This window comes from Parasteatoda tepidariorum, chromosome 6, assembly GCF_982258835.1.
Source record: "Parasteatoda tepidariorum strain Cologne lab strain chromosome 6, Ptep-v5.0, whole genome shotgun sequence".
Classification (NCBI taxonomy): domain Eukaryota; kingdom Metazoa; phylum Arthropoda; class Arachnida; order Araneae; family Theridiidae; genus Parasteatoda; species Parasteatoda tepidariorum.
This window is the reverse complement of record NC_141760.1, coordinates 46,343,435-46,368,495: the sequence shown is the minus strand read 5'-3', so window position 1 is coordinate 46,368,495 and position 25,061 is coordinate 46,343,435. Positions and strand designations below refer to the sequence as shown.

Below are 25,061 nucleotides of genomic sequence, written 5' to 3'. Positions count from 1 at the left end.
ATAGCTTTTAAGTAAAATGCATTGTTAGAAAATAGGAATCAGTAATCAGGACTTTGCAAAATACATTTTACGGTAAAATCAATTTTTACTGTAAAATATACCGCAATTTTTACAGAAATGTTCATTTGATTGAAGTGATTCAGTGATTTTGCGATAATTAGTACAGCAAAAATAACGGTAAATCAGATTTTTTGTTCCGTAACATGCTCCTGAAGAATGGATCTTACGGTAAAAAGTACAGGCATCCTTAGTGTCGGTACTTTTTACAATAATTTATCCGGAATTTTTTTCTGTACGAATATATGTTTTTATTTTATTGAAATCATTTTTATGAAAGTATTTCTTGAAGAATTCGTGATCATATTTTATGTTAATCTTCGTCCATAGGTTATACAATGTGAAAAATATTATAATTGGACTAATTCTAATGAGGAGTTAAAACAGAAGTCAGATAATGTATTTATCAGTACACTGTAAAAAAATACCTAAATTAATGTAAATATTATTGTAACAGGTGTTGACAGCAAATTCGCATACACATTGAGAGAAGTCAAAGATTCCCACGTACCAGGCGATGTTGATCTTTTGGCACAGTTGAAGATTCCAAAAGATGTCTGCATTCCACTTGCACTTGAAGTTAATGGTTCAACGTTTGATTCACAATTCTTAACGGAGACCAAGAGAAACGCCAACAAGAAGTTCATGGACATCTTCTCTCGACTCGTCGCCAGGTCATCTGTAGAAAGTAACAGCAACTGGGGAATGTGTTGCGAGTGTCTGGCAACTGAGTATGGTGTTGGAAAAAGCACTTGCCAACGATGTGTATCAGCTGAAATGGCAAGCATGATTTCGGTGAGTACTTACTTGATGTTGTCTGATACTGCGCCAAAGAAAGAAACATTATTAATGATAAAATTATAAAGAATTTAGTTTCCAACGTAAAACTTAATTTATAGTAATATTTTAATAAACGGAGAAAAAAAAATTGGCAAAAGTACCGTACTGCACAGGGCTAAAGGGAATAGAAGGGCTAGTTCACTCCGCTCTTAGAGCTGAAGCTACGATTTCCCTCCTCATGACGTCACTGTGTCCACAGATCTCGGAGATTGCAAGCAAAGATATGATAACTTTGCATCTTTCTCTTTGTAAAAATAAGTTATACTTTTTCTGGTTATTAGCCTTCAAACTTTACGTAATTAACACATTATTTCCGTTCATAAACATAGTTAAAAAAAACTTTCTTGGTTATTATATTAAAAAAAATACCATTTTAAACTTATAAAAATGTTTTGCTAGTTGGTGAAAATGACACGATAAATATTTTATTTAAAAAAGTTCAGTTTTAACTTTAACTATTAAGGAAAATGATGGCATATATCGACACTTTTTTTATCTACATATTCTTTTATAACGACAAGTTAAGTTAAATTTAGAATCCCTGATTTTAAAATATGTCGTTAATGGCAATTTGTTCTTACTTAATCATTAGGAAACGTCGACCTTAAACGCTAATTACTGAAACAAAATAATAATTTAGGTTCATAATAACATTAGAAATTTTACAATTGTTTATAGACATTTAAATTTACGATGATATAATTTATAGATATTTAAATTGAAGAGAATATAATTTTTAAAAAAAATCATAAATATTTAGAATAACTACATTAAAAAATATGTTATGAAATTAGGAGAATTTCAACTATATATTATATATTTTATTTATACTTTTTATTTATATTTTAATTTTCTTTGACTTTATCCATTTTTTAATTCTTTTCACCTGCCTTTCTTTATAAAGTAACGAGGCGGTTTCTATTTAGGTAATGAATTCTTATAAAAAGTTCTTTACGACAGAATAAACGTATTGCTGTTTTATATTAACTGTGTCATTTCGGAATCCATTTTTTACATAGTTGTTCATTTACTTTAGGGAACGCGCGAAAAATTATACTTTTTCCTTTTGTTTTTGTATCAGAATTTTTTCAAGTTGCAATCGCGCAAACTGGCATTTCGATAATAGTTTTAAATTCTTGTAAATTTACTGCAAAAACTGAGGAAAGTCATTATAGAAAATAACAAATGTCTTAGAATATCTCGCAAAAAGAAATGATCCAATATTAGTTAGAGCTAGTAAGGCCAAACGCTCCGTTCTTGAAGTAAAAGTGCGAGCTTTGCGCCAAAGTGACGTCGGAGGATCGGCGCGGCGAGAGATACTTCAAAGGAGTGAACCAGCCCTTCTATTCTCTTTAGCCCTGGTACTGCACGGTAATGACATTTCTTGTAAGAAAGAAATAATAAAGCCTGGTTTATATAATCAAAATAGGTGGTATTGAAGCCATTCATTTGTTAATTTTTCCATTCAAATGGTAATGGTTTACCGGAAAAATAATGGCAATGATTTTCAAAATTACAGTTCTTATTACCACACATTTAGTAAAAAACACGAAGCTGGAAAAGTGCCGAATAAGTGTATCCATGCTCTAAGCCGCAGGGGTCCCCAACCCTATGCCCGCGGGCACCATGGCGCCCGTCGATCGATCTAGGTGCGCCCGCTGCTTGTGCCTAACGATAAAATATTTCAGTTTTCTATTTTCTCAATAAATGCTATGCAAATACATACTGAGGTACGCTGGCTCAGTAAAGGCAAAGTACTTGATAGATTTCTACATTTAATTGGAGAAATAAAAAATTATCTTCCAGCCAAAAATCAAACATTTTTAGAATTAAGAGATCCTCTTCGGCTAGCAGATTTGTCTTACATACTGTCGGACATAATGGAAAAACTAAATAATTTAAACTTGGAGCTGCAGGGAAAGGACAAACATAAAGCAAAAATGATAGAGGCTATAAACTCGTTCAGAGCTAAGCTAGTTTTGCTGATATCACATTTGAAAATGAAATCTCTTGTGCATTTTCCAAACATGAAAAAAATTATAAGTGACAGTGAAATTGACTTATTAACATTTGTCATCAACCTCCAATTGCTTAAATATCAATTTAAAAAGCGCTTTCAACAATTTAATATCATTGAGCTTTTGATAACTTTTTTGTTAATCCTTTTACCAACCAAATAAACGTAACCGTAATAGCAACATACATTTCAGAATTTTTTCAAGTAAAGCGAGAAGAATTGGAGATAGAAATTTTGGATCTTTAGAATGACATTATCCTCAAAACTACTATATCACATGAGAAACTCTGGAATATAGTTGAAGGAATAAATTCCATTCTTAAAAAGAGCATCATATTCTCCCAATTATGTAAGGCTGGCAGCGAAATGCCATGCCAAACACCACATTGACTGTATTTTATAAATAATTTTTATACTTCGTATGTTTTGAAAGCAATTTAGTAATAATTTATTTTACACACGAATATTAATACCACTTATATTCATATGTTAAATTAATTTTTAAAATTAAATTTTGTGTGCGCTATATGTAGTATGTATTATTACCTATGTCTACCAACTATAAATTTGTCTTGAAAAAATAAATGGTGCCCGCCATTCGACCGATATTCTGGTATTTGCTCTTAGGTACAAAAAGGTTGGAGACCCCTGCTCTAAGGTATCGTGAAGAAATTACCTAATTTAACCACAATTACCAAATTTTATCACATATTATAAAAGCATATTTTGTTGCTAATTTTACCAAAATCGCATTACCAAATTACTTTTGTAAAAATTACCATGCGTTTCAGAGTACCCGTAGAGCCAGAGCATGATAAGTTGAACAATATTCTGGTAGTTCTGACCCTACTTTTTTCTCAGTGAAGTGTTAGAGATAAATTCAAAAATTTGAATTTTTTTTTTTTTTTAGTATTCTTTTCTAGAATTAGACGTAACTTAAATTAAATAGTGCCTAAAATTTTATTAGTCTTTTCATATTCTAGACGTAAATTTAAAAGAAAAAAAACACTGATTAATTTAATTTTTAGCGATCCAAGTGCTACGCATTAATTTAAAGATATAAATTTAATTATTTGTAAACTTTAGTAGTGCTAGACGTAAATTGAGGAAATATTAAATAATTTTTTAGTAATATATATTAGTGCTAGCAATGAATTAAGAACTGACTTAATTTTTAATATTCTTTTTAGTTTCTGTATATAATTTATCTCTTTAATTTCAATAGGTTTATTCTGAAAAGTATACTTCTAGTACGCAAGTTAAGCTTGAAAATATATACAGTTAGTTTAAAGCAAAATGTTTCAGAAATGTTTTTGAACAACGGTATTTACTTTTTAAAAAGGTCATTTTTTAAGCATTTAAGTTGGTTGAAAGACTATTGTTTTATTAATTTAATATTGCAAAAGTAACTAACCTCAAATTTTGACACTTTCAGACGTCAATCACTCAGTAAACGTCAATCACTCTTCATAAGTTGTTTTAAAACAGTTTTAAAATTATAGAAGTAAATAAAGGATGAAACAGCTACATATTAAGACAGGCTTTAGAATTCAATAATTTTTTAAAGGGGATTTGTGCAAGACCATTTTAAAAAAAAATCCGCGAATTGTAAAATCGAGCAGTATTATGATAAATTTTTTCTTCTTCTACAAGTTGTATTTCTACAAAACAAATTATCTTTATATCAGTTTGTTAAATTAGTTGTCATTAAATTTTAATTAATTTAATGGCAAGAATAGACTGATTTGTCAAATTAAATATTTTGGATAATTAAAAACATCAAGGCATATAGTTGGGAAAAGCATGCGTTGGGAAAACATCTTTAATACATAGGGCAAACTATAATTTTCAATATTTTTGGTACTGCGTAAATGAATTAAATAAGAAATTGTGAAGGAACTAATTAAATATAGATTTTACAGTCGAATTTAGATAATTTCCCTGTAAATATAGTGCAAGTGTTTCACCAGGAGTATTTTAAAATAGTTAAATCCTGTCAAATAAGACAAAAACATTTAAAATTTTCAAGTTAACACTATATATATAGTCTTAAATATTTAATGTATTCTTTAAACAGTCTTGAATGATTAAAATAAGTAATGTATACTTTAGCAGCGATTCCTAATGATCATAAATACCTAAATTAAAAAGCATTTTCTATTACAGACGGACCTATCAGGTGTGAACAACTGGCAAGCTTCCCGTGCTCAAGAACGTGTCCGAAAGCACAAAAGAAGAGGACTATAATAACTAACTATTTACAATTATCTTCACACAAACTATATTATTTAATGTAATTTTGTCTAATTTTTATTTTTAAAGAAACTCATTAAACTCATATTTTAGTGCTACATTCTCATTTTTTTTTAAATTTTGGTTTATATATGAGTTGCATTTGCATATCTCCATTTCAAGTGCAGAAGAAAAAGTATTCTTGGGCATTTTTGCTTACCTGCAGGAAAATTTCTTTCACAATTATGCCCACATTTCTTTTTTGTATTTATTTCTTTTTTGTTTATAGTGTTTATAATTAGTTATGTGTGAAATAAGTGTTCGTCTCTGTGTCTGGAAAATTCTAAAAGTTCGGGAAGACAAAATGTCGAAACCTAAATTTCCAGCAATCAAGAATGCGTACATATCGTTTCGTCTCAAATTAATTATATTTGGAAAATATTATCTATTATTAATTCCATTGTGAAGGGAATATGTAAAATTAATTGAATTGAGCTTTCGAATTTCTGAGTTGGCACTGTTTGCTATGAAAATCATTCTTCAACATTTACCGATGTCCTCAAATGCTTTCATGTGGCTGTTTCTCTGAGGATTTAAATTTACTCTGTAATATAAAGACATTGCAATGGACTTCCAATATAAGTGCTTTTCATCAGTGAGCACGTGTTTATTTTTCGTATTATGTGTAATGTAATTATAATGATCTTTATTTTGTATGTATTTCCTTATATTAGTGTGTACAAAGATTAAATTCCAATGAAATAAAGTTGCTGCAGCAATACTTTTTCTTCTTTTCTGTATTTTTTTACACTTAAATTACACAGAGATAAAAAAAATCTCATTAAAAGTACTGTACTATATTGTAATGAAATTTTTAGTAATATATAGATAATAATTCTGGTAACAAAAACCAAAACATACGGTATTTAAACCATTCATTTGGTAATTTTTCCATTCATTTTATAGCAATTTACCAGAAATCCTAGTTCTCAAAATTAAAGTTTCATTTCCACACATTTAGTAGAAAATGTAAAACTGAAAAATTAATTAAACCGAACAAATGACTATTATGCCATGTTCTAAGGCATCAGATAAAATTACCAAATTTTACCTCACTTACCAAATTTTATCACTTATTACAAAACTATATTTCAATGTTAATTTTACCGAACTCATTTTTGCCATTCTTAATTGCCAAAGTTTTTCGGTAAATTTTTTTCACATATTTTGGTGTTCCCATCGAACCAGAAAAGCTGTAAATTTTACCACATTCTGGTAGTTTTGACCATATTCTCTTCTCTGTATCTTTAACTCTATAGTTCAAATCATCTAAAGAGATTCACTGATACCATCGTTTAGATTCAGCTACAAAACCACAGCTTAAACTTATTAGTTTTTATCAATAGTTTTGAATCCATTTATTTGAATGCATTAATTCTAAAGTTTCATTCTAATCAAAAATATTTATACAGAAAAATATATTATTTTTTCTAATTTTCATACACTATGAAATTGGTTTATCCCTATACAATCCATTAATTCGATTAGAAATTATTTACCCGTTTACACTGACTCATATTAATTTATCCCGCTGTTCAAATCCGTTGATTCAAAAGAGTCTAGTTCGTGTTTCGATTTACCAAAGTGAACTCGATCAAGTAACTAAGTGACTTTGATTTAACTAACTGATTTACCTAAGTATTATGTTGTTCGATTTGAATTGCTTGGATGATCTAGTTAGCTCAATTTAATTCATTACAAACAAATATTTCAAATTTAAAAAATAAAGAACACTGAAAGTATAATAAATTATGATGTCATTCTTTTTATTGTTTTTTTTTATTAGATTCTATAAAAATAAAATTCATTGTCTCCTTTCGTTTCTCAAGCATTTCCTATAAAATAATCCACAAATAGTGACGTACTTAATGTTATAGAAAAGACAAAATGCTTCAACTATTTATCTATAACTATTTCCTCCAGTTAAAAATATCTTAACTTTTATGCTACTTAAAAATTTAATACAGAACTGATCAGAAATTAATATAAATCAGTTGATAATTAAACTTAAATCTATATTATTAAAGACGCCAATGCATACATTATCACAAAACTGATAACATTTCGTTTCCTGTGTTAGCAACGAAAAGCTGAAAACGAATTGAGTTTTAAGTTAGGTAGAAACGAAATTTTAAATACTAACAGTTCATGTAATCAAGTAAACTGTTCAGTATTTTTGCTTTATTATACTTAATAATTTACTCAGGTACCGAAATATTTTAGAATTCCATTGCATTTGAGATTTTACTGTATGTAAATGTTGCATATTTTTAGAATTTTGTTTTGAAAACATTACTGGACATTAAGTAAAGTTAGATCAAAACACATCATACGCAATGAGCCGATAGGAATTCCAAAAGCAAATCCGAGAGTTCATGAGTGCAGCGAACGAGAAGTGGTACTCTCTATTTTAATATTTAAATAAGTCGTTAAAAAAAAGCAGATCTGAAGCTCAGAATTTTAAAATTTGAAGTAAAAATAAAAATCAATAGACCAAAAATAATATTAAAATTAGTGTCTAAGATATCGTAAAAACAAAGTAAAATTCATGGACATATAAGCGAAGGTCACAGTATGCTGTAGTATATATTTCCGCAAACATATAATCATTGAATCACGCGAAATTTTTAAAGGAGGAGATGAGAAAACTAAAAAAAAGCCTAGCATGTCAACGAAGCTAAAACTAAACAAAAAATGTAAATATGTAAAATTAAATTATTATTTCAAAATTGTAATAAAATGAAGCGAAAAGATAAGTGATTCCATAAAATAATTTCAAATTTGATCCAAAAATGGGATGAATATGAACACTTGCAAAAATTTAGTTGTTTTTTATTAAAATAAATACAGAACATATTGTTAACCGTTAAAGAAAAAAAAAAAGAAAGAAAGAAAGGAATAAATTAAAGTTCTTATTATGATATACTTCATGTAAAATTATAATTGTTGTTTAGTCAACAATTTTCTATTTCCTGAAAATTACTTTTTTACATTTATAAGTCATTTCAATAATCTGAGATTTCAGAGAGAAATGCAAGCGCCTTTTTCTTAAATTATTAAAGGCATTTAAATACAGTTCTCACTAATTCGATTAAAAAGGAAATGAAATTTTGGGAACCAGTGAATAAATAAGTTTTTATTGCTAGAAAATACTACTGATGAATAATTCACTCTATAGTGGCGTCATCTATTACATTTTACATTATACAAAATCTTCTAGCTTTAAAAGTGAAAAAAGAAGGAAGTTTTTATAGCTAGAAATTACTTTCGATGAATAATAGACTATAGTGGCGCCATCTATTAAATGTTAAATCAAACGAATTCAAACATTTTATTCTTAAATAGGAAAGACATTTACTTATTTGTTATTTTACTCGGAAAATTATACAAATTTACAAATATAAGTGTATTGAATGAATAACATTTAGATTTAATATTTTGTTCCAATTATATGCCGAGATCGACATTTCTTGAAAGATTGAACTTCAAATTTGTTCTTCTATTACGGGCAGAGAAGCACAGATTAAACGTTGAGCTACACTGAAAAATTACAAATATTTGATAAAACTAGATATTCACCAAAAAAGAATTGAAATAGTTTTCCATTTTAAAATAGCCATACAAATAATTGTCTTTTTCTATACATTTTTACATAGTTGTATATCGCACACATGTTATACTGTACCAATTCTTCAATCCTTACGAAATTAATTTTAATATTTTTTTCTAGTCCATTGTGTATTAAAAACGAAACAAGCTGTAAAACAGTTTATTTCTAAAAGTTTAATTCAACTCATTTAATATAAATATTTAATTTAAATATTCAATTCAAAATGTACTTACAAATCAATTGTTTAACTTAGGTTAACCCGAGACTGTTATGAAGGGGAAATTGCATTTTGTGGTGCTAAAGGTAACTTATTCAGCCACTGAAAAACTGGCTTTTAATATTTTTAAGTGTAATATTCACTATTCACTGAAAAAAGTGAAAATTTCACTTAAAAAATATTAAAAACAAGTATTAATTTTTGTTTTTTGATGTTTTAGCAATCGAAAAATGATGGAGAATAATTTTACTCCGTAATTCCAAACTTTTGAGAACATAATGAGGCAAACCCTTGAAGAAAAAGTCAATAATTATCCAATAGCCATTAACTACTACTTTTGGGACTTTTTTCGGTGCATGAATCGATATATTTTGATTCAGTGGAGGATTTTACGCGAACCGATTGGACTGTGTAGGCGTCAGGAACTGGATGAGCATAAGAAAGTTTCTGGGCTCGAATCCCGGCCACGGCATGGATGTTGTTTTATTCTCTGTACTATCTGTCTTTAAAGTGGGAGCAGCGTTGGCCCACCTCATATGGTGCCCTTGGAGGAATGGTCAACAAATCTGCCACGTAAATGTCTGATGAATTGTTATACAAAATCTCAAATGTTAACACAGGTGGGCATTTAAAATAAAAAAGAAAGATTATAAGCAATATTTTAGTGGTTTTATTGATAACAATTTCAAAAAAAATATCAACCGCAAGAAACTTATAATGAAAAACACTTTTTATTTTTCTTTATGTCTTAAATGGAAGAAAAAGAAAATAGGATTACATTTAACAGAAACAAAACATTTATTTAAATAAAAATCTTCGCATTTTTTTCAGAATGTTCATTGATGTTTTATTCCTCGGATCTTTTTATTTGCATATATAAAAACAAATACTAAATGGAGGAGAAAGAAGAAAAAAAAAGGGGGAAGTAACGAAACATTATGATAATGTGCGAAAAATAAATAACAGAAAATCAAAATAACTTTTAATCTACCTGATTTTTCGCGTACTAAGAACGTAATTTTTACATTTCAAGGGTTTACTTTTAAATATGCTTATTAGATTAAATCGAAGATGATTAAAGAAAATTTAAGAAGGATATTTGATTGTGTCGTATATATATGAATAAACAGATTTTTTTTTCAGAGGACTCGGACTCTTGGTCCTCAAAATATGAAACTTATCCGCAATCAAGAAAATACGTTCCGTGTAATATGGGCAAGAGAGCTGTCATAAGTTTGGGCCCCTTAATGTTAAATTTCCTTTTTGAGGGTAGTATGTTCAAAACATGCATGTTAATTCAGGGAACATATGTTCTCGTAACTTAAAATAATTGTCTGTTTAAGTAAGTCCCTCTACCCATTAAAAACCGACCTGTAGATCAAAAGTTATTACGGTTATCTTTTTTTCCCCTATCACTCAAAATAACCCCATCATCCTGTATAACTTTCGATCAAATAAAATCAGTTGCTCTTTATTAAATTAAACAAGTCCATACATAACATGAAAACATAAAGGTTCTTGGAAAGGTTCGGTATCACAAGTTTTAAAGTGATTTGATTAAATTTTACTATTTAATACAGCTTGAAACTGATAAGGAAAAATACAAATAGATTTGTTTGAAATTTAGTATGATTAAGTTCATGTTATTCTCGTTAAAAATTTTAATCACCGAAATGTTTGAAACTGAAAACTTTAAAAGTAATGAATAAGTTCCTGCTTGTTATTTTTCTTAATTAATAAATACTTGTATTTATCCAACGATAGTAATTATTTCTGGGAATTTTATATTTAGAATGGCATTATCTACTTAATAAAAGTTTTTGTTAATGCAATCAATTGTGTTACAATATTTTTATCACGTTAGTGAGGAGTTTTTTTTTAAATTCATATCAACTTTTTTACTGATTTTTACGTTCTTTTTAAACTAAAATATCGCTGTTTGATATTTTCTGTAAGTAATGAAAATTTTTCATACATTAAAAAAAATACATTGAGAAAAAAAGAATGGTCAAAAGAACTATTTTACCAGAATATGGTTAAATTTACCATGTTCCTTGCTCTATGGAAACACCAGAATACACATTTTTACCGAAGCGCTTTGGTAATGATTTTATTAAAATTAGCAATGAAATACAATTTTATAATGTATGATAAAATCTGGTAAATTTTGTAGTTCTATCGTGATGCCGTAGAGCATAACATAAAAAGCTATTTATTTGGTTAAATTTACTTTTCAGCTTGTATTTTTTACTAAATGTGTGGTAGTAAGAACTATACTTTTTACCTATAATTTTTAGTTATAAAACTTTTACCATATGAACGGAAAAATTGCCATTTTATTACAATAATAATTCATCAAAATTTAATTTCTTATTCCTCACGGGTAGGAAATAACATATTTTACGCCAGCATATAAGGATCTTCAGAAAATCTTAAACGGTTTTTTTTCTTTCTTTTTAAATTTTTTGTTTTTTTAAACAAGGTCAGTTTATTTCTGAAACTCGTAGACAGTGTGATTCACAGAAAAACCGTTTTCCCCTCTAACGAACTTCACTTTGTATTTCCTTTAACTACTTTCTTAATATACTTCGCTTCGATGAGTTAATTAGAATACCGTAAAAATTTCCCACACTTGTTGATTTTAAAGTGACAGCCGAAGATAAATCGTAATTTATGGATAAATAAGAATGTCTAGAGAAGAAATTTTTTTTTGTTAGAAATTTTTTTTTTAAATTTTTTTCTGTGCTCTGTTTAAATATTTTTGTATTTGTAAATATTTTAAATATTTTTGTAATCAAAGTAAACGAGTCCAAAGTAACTTTCTTATTAAGTCAAGAAGTTATTGGTTAGTATTTTTTTTTAATTATAAATTTGCTTCTTGTCAATAAATACTTCTGAATGCTCTCATAACAACGAAACTGAAATAGCGATTTTTTTTTTTAATTGTTCTTCTGAGTTTGTAAACTTTGAGACATTTCAACTTTTTTCAAAGTAAGCAAAATATTTTGTGGTGAAATTGTTTTTTTTAATAATTTTCTAGATGATTTTCGGACATTTATTTTGCAAATAAAATGTTATGAAAAAAAATTAGACACGAATATTAATACATTAATGTATTTTAATAAACTTATCAATAGGTGAAAGTTATTATTCTCGTATCACATTCAGTATAAAAACGTCATAATAATGATGGTTAAGAAATCGTATTAGGAATTTACTTACTTCCTGTTAAAAAGAAATATCCCAATTAATTAAATATTAAGCTCTTCCTATATATTTAATTAATTATGTTATTTTTTTATAATAGCGATATTCTTACAAAATCTTGGATAATCTTATAAATTCTAAAAATACTTAAAATTACCACTTTTTGAAATAAATAAAACACTCTTAATGCAGTTTATTTTGATGGAAATTATGACATTTTGTCTTAAACACTTACTTAAATCCCTTTATTCCAAAAATTTCAAAAGAATATATATTTTTAAAAAGTTGTAAGAACATAGCATTTATAACGTCTTTATAATTTGTATAAGTTAATAAAGAAATCAAAAATATTACCCGAATAAAGTACCTGAAAATTATATGATATGAACAGCATTGAATTCTACGAAGATGAAAGAAAATTTTTATTTTATTTTACCTTAGATAACATGATAATTAGATTTATGCACGCTACAAACAGTTGACAAAATGCTGTTTGTTGTTGTTTGTAAGTATACATACCTTGTATTTTGAAGAATTATGCTGGTATTTTTTATTATTAATTAGAGGTTTTTTTTTCTATTTATTTTGAAAATTAATGCCTTAAAATGTAAATTATAGTTTTAAAAAAAATTGAAATGTAATATGATAAACTTTTTTATCCTTGAAAACTAGAAACAACCGGATTAAGTAGGTTTAGCACCAGTTTCAAATGACATGTACTGCTTAAGGGTGTTTATTTATTATGTGCTAATTACAGCTGAATGGTAATAATAAACAAGGTTATCTTGATAAAATAAAATAAAAACATTGAATTATTTCATATTATTCAAAAACGCTTTTCTTTAATTTGCCATTTTTCATCTAGTAGGAGAAAATGAACTCTTTCAGACAGGTGCAAACGAGATTATTATTTTATTAGTTAAGTCTCGTTTTTTTCTGATAAAATTCATGTTTCCTTAATTAAGTTAGGCTAAATAAACAAGAACCTCATACTTCTTTGTAGCATTTAAACTAACAAATTCAACTGTCAATAAGTTAAATTTCAAATTAAAACTGCCTAATTTATAATTGTTTTAAGTAATCCATTTTTTAACTTGTTATTTTATTTATCAACTTAGTGATTACCAGCTTCTAAAACGAATTCGCGCTAGAAATGGAGTTTTTAATCTTCGTGGTTAAATGATTTTTTAAATTTAATGTGTTTATTTTTTTAAATTTTGAAGTTATAAAAAAATATCTTTCAAATGTGAAAAAAAATCAATAACGACCCAAACAAAATAAATCTAAAGAGTAAGAATTTAATTCTTCTTTCAAATATTCCTCTTATTTATTTGTTTCACAGATTTTTCGTATTTAAAACGGAAGTAAAGTGTACCATAATTTTAAATACTCAATTCATGTAAAAAATTTAAATCATCTAATATTTTTTTCTGTTTTTAGGTATCAATAATGTAAAAATAAGTTTACATTGTATAAAATGTCTAATTCCGCCAAATAACCGTATAATACTGATTACATAGTTAAATTAAACAGTTGAACTGTTTTCCATACAAAAAAGCTTATTTTTCATGTTTTAATAAATAAACACTCTTAAATTATATTTAAAAAATTTCATTTTCCGAAAAAAGTATACAAAGAGAAGGGGGAGGGTGATGTATCTTAAACTGCTCTGCTTTGGACAATATATCCAAAAACATATCCTGTAGAATTAAGTTTGCATAAAAATAGCATATAAAAAAACAGTTACAATGCAGAATTGTATATTTCTTGAATCAGGCACTGTACCTTAGAGCTTTTGCTGTACATAAGGTCTATTCTTCTATTACTAACAAATTTTATTTTTCAACCAGTTACCGTGCTTTTTGTAATTGCATGAAATATAGTCAAAATGACAGTAGCATCCAATTTTGAAATTTTATCGAAATATCTTATCTGGGAATTTTAAAAAGGGTAAATTTGATTTCCTACTGTTTCAGAATATTAAATTTGCATTTGTTATATTTAATAAAAAATTTCAGCATATAGCTTATTTGGAGCCAAATTAAATGATTCAAATTTCATTTCTTTTAAGCTATTTGATTAAGTTCGCCGATTCTGATGAATTCTAATGCACATGCGCGTGATTCTTTAAAAGAATTTTTTATACAAATTTTGATACAAATACTTCAAAAATACAATGTCAATCACTCATATTTAACATCAAAAATTTAAAATTCATTTGTAAAACAGTTTTAAGGAGGAAAACGATATTTTCATTTGTTAAAAATTATTAATGAACCGTGAATTTTTAATTAATAATGAACCATGATTAATAATGAACCAAGTTTAACATTTCCGTTTATGTCTTGATATTTAATAACAATCCAAACAAACCTAATTACACATAAAAAAAGAAGTCCGACAGGAGACTGATCGTAAAGACACGGTTCCCAGTAGAACGCCGAAGTTAAGCATCATTGGCTGCTGTCAGTGTGCGGGTGGGTGACCACTTTGATCAGCCTGAGTAGGGACCGAGGGGGAGCGGCATCAGTCCTCGTTAAACTGTTATACCGTAAAAAGTTTGACTTGGCGCACCGGGCTACGAAAGGAGGGGACCCATCCCCCCTGAAGAGGATCAAAATTGTGATGACATATCTTCGGATCATTTTTAGGGATGTTTCACAGACCGTCGCCAATAGCCCATTGTACAGTTCTAGTGTGACGCAAATAAACTACAACACCCTAAAAAAAAAGAGGATAATTTTATGTTTTTTGAAATCTAATACAAGTTTTTATTATTTATAACTGCATTCTTTATAAATGATCAATAAAATAACATTGGATTCTAAAATTTGTTATACAGTGCACATATAAGGATATCAATTTAATATTTTATTATCTATCAATTAAAATTTTACGTACTAGCGCTTAATTTAAATCTTGAGAACTTTACCTTAATATTTGTTTATTAATTAAAGCCGACGATATTTCAAGTTACGAAATCGGATGCGTTCTTTCCTCTGCCTTTCCTTCAATGGAATTGCTCTTGATCCTCAAAATATGGTGGGCAATCATAATTCAGAAAATATGATCCCAATAATTTAGGCAAGATAATGGTTGAAAGTTTGAACATCAAAATGTTATTTTTCTTAATTTTATTTTTGCGTATCTTGCCATCTGGAAGAAATCGTATATTAACATTTTTCGTATATAACATTTTTATGTAATATCGTATATTAACATTTTTATTTCTTAGAAACTTTTTAATTTCAGATTTTGTATTTTGTGTTTCACAATTTTCGTAGAATAAAATTAATGTAAAAATGATTCAAAGTATAATTTTTATTTGGAATTATCTTCGAATATAGAGGTTTTATAATTGCGAGAATAAATGTCGTGATTTGATTTATTAGTTTCAGAGAAATAAAAAATATGCAAAAACTTAAATCGAATTTTTGACCACTCTTAAATAATAGCTCAAAATTCATTAAATAGTATATTAAAAACAATAAATAATTCTTAAAACTAATTTTTCACGGAATTACATTTGGATGGACTTTTATAATTGTGAGAGAAAATTTTTCGATTCGTTTAAGACTTCCCGGAATAAAGTGAAATACGCAAAAAGTGAACAAACTTTCAACAGCTCTCCTAACTAAACTGCTGAGACCATATTTTCCAGATTGAGGTTCAAAAATCCAAATTCGTGGATTTTTTATTACGCTTATTCACAGAAAGTATGTTGTTTTTGATTACGCACCTTAAAATATCGTTTGTAATTCACACAGTTAAGGTTCGCCCTTCGAACTAATAAAATTAAGTGTTAGTACCAATAATCATTGGATCATAAGTTATTAGAGTATTCCTCATTTTTTGCGAATGTGCACCTAAGACAAGGAAGTACCCTCTTGCTATTTATATGAAGCTTATTTTAAGAAGCTACGTTAAATTCGCTTAAATGGACTATCCTGTCTTCAAATGCAAGGTAGTTTCTCAAAACATCTTTGATTCAGAGATATAATTTGGTTTGGTTTTGTAAATAAAACAGTTTTTAATCAATAAAAAAAAGATAAAATTGTAACAATGATAGAATTGTAACAATGATAAAATTGTAACTTCTTGATAAAATTGTAACAATAAAAAAATTTCGGTCGAGCTTATTTAATTTTTTTTAATAATATTTTTCTGTCTATTCTTAGAAAGTTATGAGAGATATATTAGTATATATAGTTAAAACTTCATTTAATATTAAGTCACTGGAAAGCTAAACTTAATCAAAAAGAAAAAAAATAGCAGAATAGGAATAAAAATACCTGAAACAACTTTAGAATAAAAGCAACATATTTGGTCTCAAAGATTTCCTCATATTACTATGTTTCAATTAATTTTAAACTTCAAGTGTAAGGTATTTTAAGTTTCTTTTGCAATTAAATTATTTGACAATCTTTAAAAATTTGCAAGTATACCAAAAGTGAAAAATATTTTTTAAAAAAAGTACAGAAAGTTAATATTCCCTTGTCCCCTGCATATTTGTTTGCTTATAACAATAGCATGTTTATTTTTATTTTTATTTCATATGCACCTCAAACTAACTGTAAACGTTTTAGCAATTTAATTCTGACTTTTTACAATGCCAACTTTTGAAACAGAAAATCCCTACATACAAAAAAAACTAGCTAAGAAACTGAAAATTGTAAAAGTGATTAGTAAATAAATTGCAATTCGTACTTTAAATTTTTTTGTTTTATCTTTTTCCCAAATGCTAGAGGCTTAAAGGAAGATTCACACTCTAAAATAGGGATTAAATTCAAAATATTTACAAGAAATATTTCAACCTATTCCTAAGACCACACAGTCACATATAAGCATTATACTTCGCATTGCGCAATTGACTGGATTATCATAATTATCGTAGAAATGATGGCTCCGTATACCTGAAAAAAGGTCAATGGCCAATCGGTTACGCTTTAGAATGTATATCATGTCTTCTTCAATATGATAGATAAGTTGATTGATTTATCGGGAATGATTTATTAATGCAAAAAAAAGACAACAGAACAGAACAGGTTTATCAACACCTAACAAATTCTTTAAAATTTCTTGTTATCGATGGAGCTATCGAAATAATTTTTTTTAAACTAAAATTACAAGAAATATGGTTAATTTTTCTCGCTTACTTTATCGAGACTTTATGTGAACTATTTAAAAAAGAAAAAATCTTAAAATATATATTTTTTTAAAAATTGTTTCGTAAGTCTCTTATATTGATTAAAAAATAAGTCAGGTTTAAGTTAACGATCAATACGATAATATACTAAACAAAGAAACGCTTATGATAAAAATATAATGTGAGATATGTGAAATCTTTTTCAAATTTTATAACTCAGAAATTATTTAACTGATTTCGTTCAAAATTCGTATTTTGTTATTTAAAATTATGTATTTTAAAATGTTGTAAACATTTATCAGCCGCAAAGTTATCACATTTTTTTTGAAATTATAATTAAATTAAATAATAATCTGTAATAAATATTAATGAAGAAATATATTTTTATGTTGAGTTATCTTTGGAAAAACAAATTTGTATAACTGTGTGCAAAAAATGTTCGATTTATTTAAGAAGTTTTCATAATAGGGAGAATTACACAAAAAAGAAAGTAGCATGAAGGGGTCCAAACTTTGGATCGCTCTCCAGACGAAACTATAGGGAGCATATCTCCCAGATACCTGTTTTTTCCTATATTTTGAATTTCAATCCATTGGTATATTAAAAGGTTTGTTTATTCAGCGAAAGAACGTTTTTGCGTCGAATTCCGTAATTAAATTAACAGCTAAAACTAAATAATAAGCATATTGGAGCTATACTCTTTGAATCATTAAGATTGAATTTCCGAAAATTCACTTAATAGATCAAAAGTTATTCACGGTGATATATAGGGCTTGATTTCTGAACTGTAGATTAGAATTTCTGATTCACAATTAAAACACAAATAACAAAAATATCGTTCAAATGATGAAATTCTCTTTTATTCACAACTCGAGAAGCATTTTATAGGATTTCTCTCTGGTGTCATATGACAAAAAATGAACTCACTAACTCAATGTATCATAAAATTAAAAGAAAAAAAAAGGAATTATAAAGAAAAAATACCAAACAGCAGCGATCGCCATAACAACGCATGCAATGACGACGCATGCGCACTGTTTAATTTTACTCTAGAACAATTTCATTTTTCAAAATTAGTAGCGGATATTGCTGGTGCTAAAATCTGATATTAACTAAATCGGAATTCATAACAGCCGATTTTGTAAAGCTGTATCGCAAAACATTTTATGATGTTGAAAATTCAACATAATCATTGCTGTGCGACTTACGACAAGAAAACGATCACTGAATGGTTGGTAAAAATTAAATATTGTTACTCGTGTAAAATTTTAAATACTCAAATGCGTGATTCCGAATACGACGATAATAATAATATCGTATTTAAAATAACGAGTTTTTAATATGAAGTGGAAATTGGCAAGCCGGAAGTAAAATAACTAACTTAAATAACTTCCAAGAAAATGACATTGATTAGGATGGCAAAGTCGGGAATTGATCACGTCAAAAAGTGATTAGTCGAATTTGAAATTCACGTGTCGCAGTTACACATTAAAAATAATATTACTTGAAAAACTGAGTGAAAACGACCGTAAAAATGAAAAATAACTGCCAAAGAAATGATTGAATAATGACGTAGATAACTGATATAATGTTTGCGAATAAAGTACATCAAAATGTGATTACGCATATTCTAAATATAAAAAAACAGAATTAAATAAACCATGTTGAAACAACCGAAACATAGATAAATAATTCCCAAAGGAAAATGAATGGTCGAAAAGTGAGGTGAATTTACGTAGAAAACGTCGCAAATTGAGCAAGTCAAAAAATTATTACTCAAATTTGAAATTCATGCGTCGTAATAACATTGTATTAAAAATATCAAGATAGATATGCCATAGATAAGAAAAGATAGATAAGATAACATAAAGATAGATATGCCATAAAAATAAAAAATATCTAAGATGACTGCCAGCAAAATGATAAAAAAATTACTAGGATCAGATTAGCAGTGAATGATGCACATCAAAAAGTGATTAAAGTGAAATTTAAAGCCACAGTATTACTCGTATCGTATTAAAAATACTGAAGTTTAAAAAATAAGATTTAAAAAAAAAAGTGATAAGATTTGACTTAACATTTACAAAATATTTGTTTAAAATTGCAGAGAAATTGTCTTTTTGCACTATTTCTAAGTAATGCTTTTAACGAAAATCAGTAAATTATTTTTATATTTGCCAAGTATTAAATAGGAGTTTTTAAAAAAAATGCTGGATAAAATTGCAAAGAAAACAGATTAGAATAAAATTTTATCTTTATAGCATCAGGAACCAAATCTCTGAAATCATGACGATTATGGGGGTGAAACCTTTAAGCATTTGTAAAACAAAAAATATTTCAAATTTCAAAACATAATTTATACTTGTTTGTTTATTATTATTTTTTTAATTTCAATCACGCCTTTATTTCTTAAAAAGCTCTGGGAAATGTTGTAGTAGAGCGCAATTTGCGAATCTCTGGTTTAAACAATAATGCCGTAAGTAAGATATAAAAAAATAATAATAAGCATAAAACGGAAGGTTAAAGACTTCCATATAGTAGATTTTTAATTTACATAAAAAGAGAAAGGCTGGTGTAAAACCGACCAGAACTGGTTCCAAACATATTTTTATCGGATTCAATGGAGATCATTTCCCTGCTCCACCCCGCCATATTGGTATTCGGCATTGAAATGTCAATATTGCTGTTTACTGATCTCGAAAACATAATCGTTAACTGTAACGTTTCTTTTGATTGCATCAGAAATGCTCGTAAACAAAATCACGAACTAGCAATAAGGGAATTGTAAAATTACTTTTGTTTTTAACAGCTGTATTATAAACAAGTCATTTTGGTTGGCCTTCAGAAATTTAAAAAAATTTAATAATCTGGTGTTACTCCCTGTTTATATGATGCTCCATCATAAAGGAAATAATTTTCAAATCGAGGCTGTTCATATCTTTTGAAAAAATCAACTATATGAGTAATTATGAACAAAACAAGTCAAATTTTTGTTAACATAAAACCGTTTTAAGATAAGTAGACAGCAATTGATTCAGAAAATTTATTCGACCTAAGCAGTTACAGTTTTTGTTTTAAAAAAATGACGTTAGGTTTTCAATAAATGTAGTACACAGTAAAAAATTTCGTATCAATAATTTACGGTAAAATGTACCCGCACTCAGGGTGTTAGCACTCTATTTTTACTGGAATATGTTACGGAACAAAAAAAAATCTAATATACCATAATTTTTACAGTAATAATTATAGTAAAATCACTGAGTCACTCTAATTAAATAAGTATTATTGTAAAACTTACGGTACAATATATTATAGTAAAAATAGAATTTTCGGTAAAATGTACATATGATGCACGTAAGGTACCGGTACTTCATATTGAAATTTAACCGGAATTTTTTACAGTGTATCCACTTTCTTTTAAATGTGACACTTTTATAACGGACAGTTTCTATTCTATTGTTCTCTGAGTAAAAACTATACACATTTACAAAATTTCTTCTAAATTTTTGATAACAGCACGATTTTTAAGAACATTTAATTGCCTACTTGAATATTATTATTTTTTACTGCAAGAATGCTTTTTAAAAAATACTCTATTGGACAAATTGTAAACGTGACTTTATAATTATAATGTTATAAATTCTTCTTTTTTATTTCGTCTATCATTTTATACCCTACCGCTTCAATAAGATTAAATGCTTTGTAACTACACAAACAAAACTTCATTTAAAAAAAAAAGAAAAAAAATCGAAAAATGTCTGGAGAAAAAATCTTTATGTCTCCTGTATCATAATTTAAGAAAATAAAAATTTGCTCAAACTAAAAAATAATTTATATTCAAGGTTAATATTCAAAACTCAAATTGTTTTTTAATATAATGTTACGAAAAAAGTACATAAAAAACGATACAGATATACCATTTTCAAAGTTGAAAAATTTTTAATTATAAAAGTTTAAAAAATGCTACTTTTCAGTGCAATGATTATTTGAGTTACAATATGAGATACTGAAACCTTTTTTTAAATTTTATAGCTTACCTTTTTATTTTTGAGCTTTAAAGTTTATTGGTAACTGATTTTATACAAATGATAAATTTCATTATTTTCTTGTTCGAAAATACATTATATTTTTTGATACCTTAATTCAAAATTGCTAGTACTAGTAATATAAAATAATAAATGTAACGAAAAAACAATAAAGAAATTTTTACTATGTTATTATCTTCCTATAAATGAATTTTTATATTGTCTATTAAGAATTTTTGTTTCAGATAAATAGTACAGTAAGTATGACAAAATGCATGAAAAGTATAAAGAAGTAAAGTTAACTTTACACGGTTAGATATTTGAACATGTGTAACTATCCTAACTATCGGAATCATATTTTAAAGATTGTGATCGCCCCTAATATTTTGAAATTCAGTAATCAAGAAACCGTCAAAAAGAGTATGTTTACTTACAAAACTCCTGTTGTGTCGATTTTCAATTAGCTATCATCATATCGATCAATAGTAATTTAAGCAATACCGTCTTCACTAAATGATTAGCAAATTTAACGTCTCAATAAGGTCTCTCTCCAAACAAATTAAATTGAATCTTAGTATGTGGAAATACATTCACTGAATCAAAAGTTATTTAGAGTGTGTTGTTTTCGTTCCTTAAAGCAACGTATAAGATGGACATCTTTTATGACTCTTAAACATTGTGCTAAAACTTTATTAAAAAAGTTATAAAACTCTGCGAAAAAAATTCGGTGTAATTATTTTAAATCGAATAATCGCATTATACGACTAGTGGCTTTATTGACTAAAAATAAGTATTTTGGCTTTACTAACTATAAATAACTACTTGGGCTTTAATAAACGTAAGACGTGACTGGACTGAGGAAAGTCCAGAATATTTAAAAACATTTTGCAGGAGAGGCAAAATTTCCAAGTTGCTTAATTTATATTATTTTTAGTATAAAGATTGTACTAAATACAGATTTATAATAATATTTTAAGCTACTTACAGTAAACCTATTTAATTTTATCAAGAAAATTTGAAATAATTTCATATCATTTCACATCAAACGCTTAGTTAAAATTTTATTTCTTCTAATAAACGTGCTGATCTAGAAATAAAATTATGAACAAATAATAAAAAACAATATCAACTTCTACCACCATTTAGTATGAATAATTTATTGCAATTTATGCTTACAACGGTAATTAACAAGATTCAAGAAGAAAAATTTACTCCTTCAATGCTATTTTCCCCGCTCTTAAGAGGGTGTATCTTATGCGTGACCTTACCTAAACCGGTGCCACACGTGATTGTCATGCATTTTATATTTTTCAGTGATTCAAAACTATATAAATACTATATGGTGGGCAGTTAGCATCAGACAGTTACCTTAACTTCATCAATTCACAATGATCGCTAAGGTAAGTCTTTCAAATATCACTATTTTAAATTAATGTTATTTTACTTTATCAGAGGTTATTCATTTCAGGTGGTATTTCAATATCAACGCATATTTTTCAAATTTTAAAAGTTTCACGAAGAATTAGCTGCATTATTGAAAATTTTTAATTATTTCAAGCCCTTACATACTTAAACATTAATATGCATCTCCTCTAATCTAAATTTTGAAACTTATTGAGTGTATCTTTAGGTACATTGTATGCTATCACAATATATAACTATACATTATGTATATTTAATTATTCTCTATTGTAACTTTTTAGTTTTGGAAAAGGGAACAAAAAAGTTTCGGGTTTCACAGACTGTCATAGTTTGTTTATCAGATGGATTAAAGTTATAAAAGTATTGTTTAGTTGCTAAATATTTCTTAATCCTTTATTTCACTATATTCACCTGCAATATTTATTAAACGTAGTTTCTTGGGTATATTCTCTGCAATTATTAAGTTTTGTTTTTGTTTTGATTGCTAATCATTGGCTTCAATATAGAATTGGTATTATTTTATCATAAAGTAATCCTATATTATTAACTTTTTACACGACAATAATGAAAAACATATTTAAAACGATATCTAGCCTCTAAATTATTCAAACGTTAAGTTATTAAATTTAAATTATTTGCAAGTATTAACATTTTAAAATATGAAAATTTAACAATATGCATTTATTAAGCAAGAGTTAAAGTTAACTTAGTTGCATAGTAAATTTTGCGTAAAACTGTGACCAGACAACATTTGCAAAAAAATATTGACTGTTAAATAACTATTTAAAATTATAAAAAAATTATTAGTAATCAACTCAAACTTTTATATCAAATTGGCATTATTTTATTATAAAGTAATCTTATGCTATCACGTTATCACACGACAGCAATGAAAAACATATTTAAGACGATATCTAGCTCAAAATTATTAAAAAATTAAATTATTAAATTTAAATTACTTACAACTATTAAAATTTTAAAATATAAAAATTTCACAATATGCGCTTATTAAACAAGAGTCAAAGTTTATTTAATTTCATAATAATTTAGAAGATTTCACAAAAATAGATTCGAAAATAAATTGACTGCTGTTGAATATTTTAGAAATTGCTCGATATATCAGCACTAAAGATTATCTCAGGATAGTTTATATTGTTCCGAAAGTATTATTATGAATGTTTTGAAACATATTGTTTTATATTTTTATTTAGATTACCCTTCTGCTTGCTGCTGTTGCAGCTGCACAAGCTTCTCTTATTGCACCAGGACTCCTGTCACCTATTGCAGCCATTCCCACAGCAGTCAAGACTGGCTCCATCGTAACAATTCCTGGTGCAACCTCAGTCGACAATAGAGTAATTGTATCCAATGGCTTGGTTGGTACCACAGCAGTCAAAACTGGATCAGTTGTATCTCACTTGGCCTCTGGTTTAGTTGGTGCTCCATTGCTCAACGCTGGATTGCGCGGCGCACCCATTATGGGAAAGGGTTTGATTGGAGCTCCACTGCTTAACACTGGATTGATTGGAGCACCTGTTTTAGGAAAAGGATTGGTTGGTGGTCCTCTCGCTATCAACTCAGGATTAGTTGCTCCCGGAGTTCTTGCTGCTCCTGGTCTTATTTCTCCAATCGGTTTACACGGTGCCGGTCTTCTTGCCGCTCCAGGATTAGTGAAAACCATTTTATAAAGATATGTGTTATTATAAGTTGATGTTATTCCCATTTTTTTGAAGTCGTTCTATACAATATCCACAAACTCTTGAGGAATTTTCTTTTAAGTAAAAACCGTTATGATACTATCATTTCATAAATTACTTTCTCTTGTTTAATTTATAGATGTTTTCTTCCTGTACTATTCTTCTGAGTATTTTTTGCTGAATGTAATTAAATTATTTCTCTGTAAAATGTCTTCAATCAATTTGTCAATAAATTTTCAAATGTTACGAATTTGTTTGGTGAAATTTTTGGAATCAAAATATAGTCGAATTTGAAAACTCAACACTGTTAGAAATTTCTCGGAAAAAATGGTTAAATAACAATTTATGGAATGGTTATTTTACCATATTTAATCAAAACAGTCAAATAACCATAAATAAAATGGTAATGAAACTGTTAAGTTTGAGAAATACTGCTTATTAACTGTTTTCACTAATACGGTTAAACAACAAGAATTTTATCGCACCAATTAGAACAACCTAATGAGGCTATTTAGTTCTTCGCAAATGAGT

At 27.5% G+C, this 25,061-nt stretch overlaps 2 protein-coding genes across 2 annotated transcripts in view; both read left to right on the top strand.

The window, feature by feature from the left end:
* Positions 1 to 5,927, top strand: part of LOC107451189 (uncharacterized) — a 59,724-nt gene extending 53,797 nt beyond the window's left edge. The window contains exons 33-34 of the mRNA XM_043039454.3: positions 515 to 852; positions 5,081 to 5,927. Of these exons, the coding sequence (XP_042895388.2) occupies positions 515 to 852; positions 5,081 to 5,161 (419 nt within the window). The 3' untranslated portion in view covers positions 5,162 to 5,927. The remainder of the gene's footprint in view (positions 1 to 514; positions 853 to 5,080) is intronic.
* Positions 5,928 to 22,763: 16,836 nt separating this feature from the next.
* On the top strand, positions 22,764 to 24,561 carry LOC107451192 (uncharacterized). Its single transcript, XM_087165800.1, has 2 exons — positions 22,764 to 22,811; positions 24,045 to 24,561. The coding sequence occupies exons 1-2, from the start codon at positions 22,800 to 22,802 to the stop codon at positions 24,519 to 24,521; spliced, it is 489 nt and encodes a 162-aa protein (XP_087021926.1). The 5' UTR covers positions 22,764 to 22,799; the 3' UTR covers positions 24,522 to 24,561.
* The last annotated feature ends 500 nt before the right edge of the window (positions 24,562 to 25,061 follow it).